Source organism: Pempheris klunzingeri, chromosome 17 (genome assembly GCF_042242105.1).
Source record: "Pempheris klunzingeri isolate RE-2024b chromosome 17, fPemKlu1.hap1, whole genome shotgun sequence".
NCBI lineage: Eukaryota > Metazoa > Chordata > Actinopteri > Acropomatiformes > Pempheridae > Pempheris > Pempheris klunzingeri.
The window spans coordinates 11,456,051-11,465,798 of NC_092028.1; the positions used below are offsets into that span (position 1 = coordinate 11,456,051).

Sequence of the window (9,748 nt, forward strand, 5' to 3'; positions counted from 1 at the left end):
GACAAGTTTCAATCACATAATGTACTTTATTTACAAAAATAATGTGCAAAAATCAAATTATATTCATTAGGATGCCCAAGTTTTACACTTGGGTCACCAGTGATGATGTATGGTGTGCGTGTGAGGCTGTGTGTGTGTGTGTGTGTGTCACTGTGACTGTGTGAGGTTGGTGAGGGCCCGCAGTCGCAGTGGCATGGCCACGTTGGTGTCTCGGTGCCACTGTGGTGTGGTGACATAAGGAGGAGGGGTCAGGACGCTCTGAGCCACACCGGGGGCTTTCAGCAACGACCACAACTCTTCTCCTCGTGTTACTATGGCAACAAGATCCTCTTCATCTGAGCACCAGGCAACTGACCGGCTTCTGGTTACCGTTCTTAGCTTGGAGAGGAACAGAGACACCCTAAAATAGAGAGACACACGCACACATTATATCACATGTCATTGCAGATTAAGAATTAATTTGAAAACATAAGTGTACGGTCCTCAGTCACCTGGGTATGAGGTCATGTGAGCGGGACGCCAGCTTAGCCAGAGCGCTCATTAGAGTGGTGATCACTCTGGGAGCAGGGCAAACCGCTCCGCGTGGCGAGCCGGATGACGTGATCTCAAACAGCACCGCCTCCAACGCCTCAAAACAGGAAGTGATGAGTCTCACGGAGCAGCGAGAGTCACACGAAACAGAGAGGTACTCTCCTAGCACCCACACCTGAAAGCCAAACAAGTATTTTGGTGTCAGGTTTCAGAGTGTTTCAATACTCGGGAAAGGTTGCTGAATAACCCTGATAAATAAAATGCAAAGCGGTTTGAACAGGATCCAAAATACATCGACAGGAGGAAGTATCATCCTTAAACCAACATGGTCCTCCACCTCATGCAAAAACACAGTTTCAGTACCACGTGTGTGTAGATTTCTTCTTTGCTGTAGACGTTGGCTGTGGCTCCGGCGAACTCCAACAGCTCATGAGACTGGTCCACCACCAGGGAGGGGTGGAGCTTACACAGCGTCAGCAGGTGGCGGCTGAACACCCTGTGGAAACAAAGAGAGACAGAGAGAGAGGGACGGAGTGAGTAAGGAGATCAGGGTAAAGGCTTACAGTAGAGTAACACTTGAGTTCCACTGCATGCGTCTACCTGTGTATCTCTTTGCTGTATTTAGGGATGTTGAGGAGGAGGCTGCTTCTCTCCAGCATCACCAGAATCAAGTGAGCTAAAAGCTTCTCATCAGCTACCTAGAAAACAGGCACATTCGTCATATTGTTTACATATTGTATAGTTAAATATTTATATGTATAAATATAGTCTATAGTATTACAGACTGAAGCCAATCGGTCAGCATTTTAACGCACAGTATTTACAGTTGTAAAGAATATTGAGTCTCTTCACCGTGATGACTGTGTTGAAAAAAATGTGCAACAGCACGGGGACGGTCTGGGCACACTGTACAACTCTCGGCCAATCGGACGCCTCAGCTAGAAGCTCATGGAGCTTGCTCAGCCGGTCTATTGTGTCACCTGTGGAGAAAGAAAGAAAAGCAGTGGTTCGGTTATCTATGTCTTCACAACCATGGTCACCCTTTATTATTTACTACTGTTGCTTGTGGAAACAAAATGCCATGTTAGCCACTGTAGAAAGGAATTGAAATACACTGTTGTTAGCTAATCTACATCAAATTTATGTATTTTATTATAAATATTGATTGCGGCATGAATAAATATTTCAATAACATATTTTTAAACCACTGTCTTTAAAGGAATAGTTCACTATTTTATGAAATATACTTTCTTGCCATCACTTTCTTGCCGATAGTTCCAAAAGAAGATACCACTCTCATGTCATGGTAAATATGAAGCTACAACCACAAGCATAGCATAAAAAACAGCTATCTTGGCTTTGTTAATAGCTAACAATAATCTGCCAACCAACACCTCTATATGAACGTGTTCTGTATGTGCAAAAGCAAAGTGATATAAAACAACAGGTGGTTTTATGGGGCGTATTTTGTATTTCCCAAAATGCCAAACTGTTCCTTGAATTGTGTGACTATAATTACCCGCTCCTGCCTCCCCTCGAAGCAGGAAGAGGAAAAGCCCACGGAAAGAGGGGCTTCGGAACGCATCAAGTGACAGGAGGCCACGTCCGCCTGGTTCGGAAATGGGCAAGCAAATTGACCTGCGAGACAGAGACAGAGACAGAGACAGAGACAGAGACAGAGACAGACAGACAGACAGACAGACAGACAGACAGACAGACAGACAGACAGAGACAGAGACAGAGACAGAGACAGAGACAGACAGAGACAAACAGAGACAGACAGAGACAGAGACAGAGACAGAGACAGACAGACAGACAGAGACAGACAGAGACAGAGACAGAGACAGAGACAGAGACAGAGACAGACAGAGACAGACAGAGACAGACAGAGACAGACAGAGACAGACAGAGACAGACAGACGCACACAGTGAGATGATGGTAAAAATGTGAACATAGTCAAATCACTCTTGTGGGCACTTTGGTTTGTGTACCTGAGTTGCAAGACCAGTGTGGCAGAGAGACAGGGCAGGTCCAGCAGAGTGTGGAGGAGCTCCACTGCAGTTCCAGCAGTCACCAGAGAGGGAAGCAGATCCACAAAGTCATCCACCGCCGCCGGGCTGTCCCACGCCAAAAACTACAGACAGAAAGCAGACAGCTTGTGAATCCTTCACTTGTTCACTTGTACATGTACTGCTCACTCGCCTTCAGTATGCATGTGTAGAGTAGAAGGGATCTCTGTGTGGATTTTCTGGTTTTCACCTTCAGCAGGTTTGGGAAGTAGTGGGTGTACTGTGGGACTCTGAGCTGCAGGCTCTCGAGGTTCAGCCGAAGGAAGCGTAAGAGCTCATGTGCCAGAAACTGGTCGTTGAACAGCTCGGCAGGGAATCGGCCAAACATTAGCTTCCACACACTCTCACAATCCACCGCAGCCATCTCACCTACATAAGATCAAGTACATGTTTAGTTGTTTTAAACATCAAATGCTTTCAATATTTGTGAATCAAGGTTGGTGTGAAAGAACCACCATAAATATATATATATATATATGTACACACACCATGGTTGAGGTAGAACTGTGCTATGGGCAGCATGACTCTGGCAAACGACAGGTCTGAGCTGAGCCGACCAAAGAGCGCTTTAACGCACGGGAACGCTCGGTACACTAGCGAGGCATCCTCTGCACACACACAGTCCAGGATACACACTGCCTCCACCAGACACTACGAGAGTAAACAGGACAGGTACAATAAGGGCACCAGTATAAAATCTGGTGTTTGTTTTTCTGAATTTGTATTCAGCTGTTAAATGCGTAGGTGTGCAGGGAATAACCAAGAGTAGAGTAACAGAAAAGAGAACATTTTCTCCCAAATTAAGAAGAGTTGAGTCGTGCTACACAATTTTACACTACTTTATTGATCATTCTGAGGAGGAAAATATTCTAAATCTGAATGTCAAAGTTGCTAACGTACTGGAGGTAAGAAAAATACACTCAACGGGTAATTATTGATGAAGATTTTTGTTTCAGTACAACATGCTTGAATTGGATTAGTGCCCATGCACCACATATAGTGGATAGGACTAGGAGGACATATAGGAAACTGAATCCAGTATGTGTGTATGAATGTGCTATATGTTTATGTTAATAAATGTTAAACAGGCTCACCGCTTTCTGCAGGTCTGTGTCTGTCCTTTTGTGTGCCTCTGAGACAAAGAGAAGAGCACATCACAACTGCTCATGCTCACACGGGGTAAACTATAATGTACAGTTGCGTAACTGTATAAGCTAAATAATCAGAATTTACAACTACATGACTACATTTTCTCTCACATACTAGTCTGACGGACACACACTCACTGCGATCGCTCTGTTCAATGAGGCGTTGGCAGTACTGGAAGGCCTTCTCTCTCAGGCGCTCCTTTGGAGGCAGCAATCGGCTGGAGGAGGAAGTCGCTGAAACCATAGAAACCACCGATCCGTCCACCTCCGACCGGTCATCTGCAACATGGGAGGCCAGGAATGAGAGGTCAAATAAATGATGATTTAACGAAATTAAATCCCGCCTGATGTCTTCTCAGACTTCTTGTTGCCAAATCTGAACAGAGGGCAGGAGTTAGAGGATTAGAAAGGTTTTGTCTATGGAGATCATGTCAAATTTCTCGATTTACAGAAAACAAACACTATGATTCCAGCCAAGAGTAACTTCTCAGTTTAGCCACCAGAAACTTTGCATGCTATTGTACGAGAAACCTCCACCCTTAAACTAGAGATGGGCGGTTGATACCGAAGCTTGTTTCACTCCTGTGAAGCACATTGTTTCAATACACTGTCTCAGATCTTGTGTCAAATGAAGAAAACCATGTGACTGATGACATTTGAATCTTCAAACTTCCCTGTTGGCATTAGAAAGCACTTTGTTCAGTTTGAAAAGTTTTGCAGATACATTTGTTTTGGTCTGAGATCTCTGTGCTCTTGTGTGACATCTAGAAAATATTGAAAATGGCTCTATTACTGATTTAATACTAACACGCAGGACTTTTATTACACACACACACAAGACTAAAACTTAAAAATCAGTCAGGTGTTGTGGTGCTTCGGCTTCGGTCTTGAAGGGTTGAGTGAGTTCTGAAAACCACCTGATGTCACCTTGCTGCTGCGTTTGAAGCCCTGATGATTCCAATTTATTTTTGCCTCAAATAGAAAGAAAAGCCCCCAAGCTTCATAATACTTCATCCGCCCATCGCTGCTTTAAACCAAAAGCCTTAAGATAAGCTTGCTGTTGAGGTTTAGATGAGACATTATAAGAATGGCTTAGAGGCAGTTAGGTCAATCACCGACCCAATTACATTCCTTTAGAGAGATGAAAGAAATAACTGTTCTAAGATCTAAGCTCAGAAAAAAAACAACCAAAATCACAAAAGACAGAATCTGGCTTGCTCTTCATTCTCTCACCAGAAGCGACATGTTGCAGCTCTATGGCAGATGCGTGTTTAGTGTAGTAGGATCCCAATCAGTCAGAGCAGCTTATTAGTCATTCATCACAGTGATTCATTCATGTTCACAAACGCAGGAGAGCAGTAAAGGAAGATTAAAAAAGGGGCCCACACCAGTGAAAGTGCAGCAAGGATCAGGATTTCTGGTGAGATGGTTCGTTAGATGAAGCGCGGCTGTGAGTCATGATCATATCAAGTGTTGACCCGCGTTGCCCCCGAGTTAAACAGAAGATGTGTATTTACAGCTTCTTAGAGGCATGCAGGGAGGCTCCACAAACTCACATGTCTTACCATTAGAAAAGGAGTGGGAGTGGGAAAGGGAGAGGCTGAGCTGTAGCCTGTTTGCTGGAGATGATGAAAACACAAATTAGGTCACCTGAGATGGCTGATATGAAATGAGCCCATGACAGGAAGTAATGAGCCTCTCTAGCATGGGATGGCAAATGGTTGCATTTTGTATGGGTGCCATACCAGTGTCGGCTGTGGTGTTGCTGTTGGAAACAGAGTGGTAGGTGAGAAGCCAATGGCGAAGAAAGGAAAAGGAATAGACGTTCATCCACTGGTCGTCAGTGAAACTCTGGCCCACACACAGCACAGTGAAGAAATCACCTGACACCGTCCCATCCAGCTCTGCTATGGGCACCGGCTGATAGAAAACACACACAAATACAATAGATATGATGATGTAGAAAAGCCTGATGAAATGTTTGTATCTTCTTCGTTATTTTGCATTATTACAACGCTTTGTTGAATTCTTTGTTCTGATTGGTCAGTTACGGCAGTCTACGGTCTGTTATTTCTGTATAGCAGACCATTTCTATGTATAACAGATTGTTGCTACGGACGCTGTCTGAAAGCGGAAGCCATAAAATCACTTTTAAATCAATAACATTGTTTTTAAGTAAGTATTTTGTCTCAGTATGCTGATTTCTTTAGTGCAAAGCTGTGTAATAAGCAGGATCCCTTCCCTCCTCTCCACATCACCCCGTCAGGGTTCGTTTGGCAATAACAACTGGCTTGTTGTATATTATCCCTAACTTAATAAAGGAGTTAAAACTTCGAGTGTGCTTTACAGGCCCATTAAGAAAGTAGATTGCTCACCTGACGTGACCTGGGCCCTGTGAAGAATCCTCCAGAGGAAGTACCGCCTCCCTGGATGATGCTAGCATATCGCAGCCAATCAACAAGCTTTTTACTCACAAGGGTTATGTGATCTGTGTCAAATCAGGAGCAGAGAGAGAACTGCATGAAAACTTCTCCTCTGCGTGTGGGAACAACTTTACAAAACAAAGGATGCTGATTTACGTGTATGTTAGTAGTCTGTTTTTACTTTGCTGTAAAATTGCAGGAAACTTTGGCCCACAATCTGCCTGTTACCTTCAGTGAGGCACTCAGGGCTGTGTGCGAGGATGGTGTTAAGGATCGGTAGGGTGTGTGTGAGCGAGTGAGCCGGCGGCTCTGATTGTCGGCTTTCCAGACTGCGCAGGAGCTGAGCGCAGAGAGACGATAGATCTGCTCTAGATCCAGCCTGTTGGGGATAGTGGCAATATGACTGATTAATGACTTAATCAACCAGTTCATTGACAAAAAATTAATCACCAACACTTTGAGAGGCAAAAAACAGCCTCCTATAATCTTAGCATCTGGATTAAGCCGTACAAACGCATGCATTACTGCACACCTGTGAGAGCAGCAGGGCAGCGGCATGGCTGTTGAGCTGACTGGTGTTCTCCTGGTTGTAGTGCAGTTCCTGACCAGGGAGGGGCAGCGTCTCTCTGAGCACAGCTGAGCTCAGCACCTGAAGCTGCTCCACAGGTGATGAGAGGAGTGATAAAATCCTCTTCTGAAGCTCCGGAGGCAGCCTTTAGTCGATGACAACAGGAGACACAAGACAGTGGCCGGAGTGTTATGAGTAAACGTTCATATTGACTATCGCAGAGTCTGAAGCGCAAATAGAAGAAGATGTCTGGGAAGGTGAAGCTCATCTTCTGTCTCACCACAGACAGTAAATGGGGAGGAGAAAGGGAGGGAGACTGACAGAGCAAGTTAAATGGAATGAAGACAGGAAGGCGTGAACGAATCAACAGCTCTTACGTCCTGGTGTACTTGGTGGCAGAGAGGATGAGGTGCAGCCTCTGCAGGCAGTCAACAGTCTCATGGCCGAGCTCCTTCCCCTGGAGCAGCTTGACTAATCTGTTGTTAAACTTCTGCAGTTCAGACTCCTGGATCTCCCTGGAAATGACATACACAGTGTACCTGGTTTTGTCTCAATAAAGGCTTATTGCTAAAACATTCTGCCACCTGATCGACATTAATCTGTTCCATATATGATAACTGGTTGAGCCTTAAGATCGTTTACCTGTGGGAAGTAATGATAATCCCCAATATTGCCAGTTACAGTCTTACAAAAGCGACTGACCACTTTAAATGTATTTAATTGTTGTTGGCAACATTACTAAGAACACAACAGACCTGACCTGACTATTGGCTGCAGTCCTACTAGACATATTAATGTACAGTTCATTTATACCCGCTGTTTACTATAATAATCCATTACAAGGAAAATCCTGCAATCACACAATGATTTACAGGACAAAATGTGATCTTAGTATCAAAAGTAAATTGTGCAAAATGTCAATGTCAATGTAAGAGATAAAGGAAGTTAGAGCCTTTACTTAGCAATATTAATAGAATATAAATAAATAAAAATACATTGAAATGCTCAGCATTGATAAGTCATTGCCATTTAAGTGAAAGAGTAACAAAATATTCTGTATTATCGGTTCTCGTGAAAATAAAATTGTTTCGTTCTTCTTTCGTGCATACTTAGACCGACTATTAGACTATTTACAGATAAAATAATGTTGCTACTGTAACACAACAGGTGCTGAGTCTTAAATGTGATTTTAAAAAAAGCTGCGACAGTGACGCAAAATTAACGTAAACATTAAAAACTTTAAGAGACATATCAATGTTTTGACAGGCTAGCTAGCAGCTAGCCGTAGCCTTGTTAGCTCAGCAGAGGAAATGACAGCAGGATAAAAGAGCCGAAGATGGCGGAGAGAGTTTTCTTTTAATCCTTTCTTACCGAGCTTGTTTAATTAAACTCTCTGAGCCGTGAGAGTACATGTTGACAGAAAGTCGTACATTCCTCTGCTGTTTTCTGTCTGCAGCAGAAGGTATACAGTGTAGCACCTAGTCAAGTCCGGACTGCAATCACATGATCGACCCTGTAGTTCCGTCTTCTAAACGGGACGTCACGGAGCAGCTGTCCGCTAATGGTGTCACACACACACACGCACACACGCACGCACACACACACGCACGCACGCACGCACACACACACACACACACACACACACACACACACAGCACAAATCACAGTACACATATAACCATGATGTTGATAAAGCTAATGATTACATGTGTCTAAAAACAGTACAATTCATATATTATTTTTTTTAAAAAAGGAAATCTTATATGACTTTAGGGTTACTTCCTTTAAAATGACCTCACATTCCTGTTTACTTTTTCCCACTAGGCACCAAAATGCAGTTTAACATTTACATTTGGTTTTAGATTATCGTCCAGGGAACATTTTCTCCATGAGGACCAAACAGTGATATAATAGAGTATTTTACAGCTGGTTACTTCACTGATACTTGAGGAATAAAGCCCCTAATTTACAGGTTTTCTTGAACACACTTTCCCCCAATATGTTACTGAAAAACTGCAGAAACAAGCTATTTTTAGCCAAATTCTTCTACTACTCAATTAAGGTAATTGCACTTCCATATTTCCATTTTAGATAGCTTATAATATTCTGTACTGCATCTTAGATGTAATATCATACATTTTCCCCACTAATTACTCCAGATGATAGGGATCTGAATCCAGCCTTTACTAGTAATCAGATCATTTACTTGTGGACCCCAGGAAGATTAGCAACCATGGTAGCGGAAGCTAAAGGGATCGATCTGAATAAATAAAGAAATAAATTTACTTGAGAAAAAGTTTACCATTGCCATAAAATAATCCATTACAAGGAAAGTACTGGTACAAGGGGTACAAGTACTCATAACTCAGAAAAAAAGTCAATGTTATAGCTGATTATAAGTATGCAGATCACTTACTTAAGTAAAAATACTAATTCAACACTATGAAAATAACTGTGCGTTTCATGATCTGTTTTCACCTATGTGACGATCAACAGGTTTTATATATTGATTTCTTAATAGTTTATTTAACTTAAGAGGTAGGAACATTTTCTCAACCCACAAAGGACCATTTACTCCATCGCTTTATCAGAGGCATTACAATTCAAAATCAGCACATTTGAAGATAGATGGGTTTCAGTGGGCAGAAAGGGTGTGAAAAAGTGTAATCTGAAAAGTTTAAAAGTAGGTCACTATATTTGCCACTGAGATTTGGTGGAATAGAAGTAGAAAAATGAATAGAAAGTAAAATAATACTCAAGTAAAATAGCCTACCTCGTATTTGTATTTGACTAAATGTACTTAGTTACAATCCACCACATCTGGTGGTGAAGTTTAATCTACAACAGCGCATCATATTTCACAAGATCATCATAAGTTTTGTATGTCAAATCCTAAAACGCAAATAGCCATCACATAATTGGAATGAAAGATACATCTGTAGGCTGCTTGAGTCCTTTTATATTTGAAGAGAAGATTATCCTTTTGTGCTTGAGGAGTGAATAGTGAG

The 9,748-nt window shown here is 42.5% G+C and overlaps 1 protein-coding gene across 2 annotated transcripts; it reads right to left on the minus strand.

The window, feature by feature from the left end:
* Positions 1-6: 6 nt before the first annotated feature.
* Positions 7-8,234, minus strand: ap5z1 (adaptor related protein complex 5 subunit zeta 1). 2 transcript variants are annotated; one of them, XM_070848586.1, is made up of 18 exons: positions 8,112-8,234; positions 7,118-7,255; positions 6,705-6,885; positions 6,401-6,551; positions 6,125-6,237; positions 5,495-5,669; positions 5,315-5,368; positions 3,888-4,028; positions 3,696-3,733; positions 3,090-3,252; positions 2,792-2,970; positions 2,524-2,666; positions 2,051-2,169; positions 1,384-1,511; positions 1,132-1,229; positions 895-1,027; positions 492-706; positions 7-400 (listed from the first exon to the last, which is right to left on the minus strand). In XM_070848586.1, the coding sequence occupies exons 1-18, from the start codon at positions 8,150-8,152 to the stop codon at positions 148-150; spliced, it is 2,463 nt and encodes an 820-aa protein (XP_070704687.1). In that variant the 5' UTR covers positions 8,153-8,234; the 3' UTR covers positions 7-147. The 2 variants fall into 2 exon arrangements, with proteins under 2 accessions (XP_070704687.1, XP_070704688.1); XM_070848587.1 differs by lacking the exon at positions 5,315-5,368.
* Between the last annotated feature and the right edge of the window lie 1,514 nt (positions 8,235-9,748).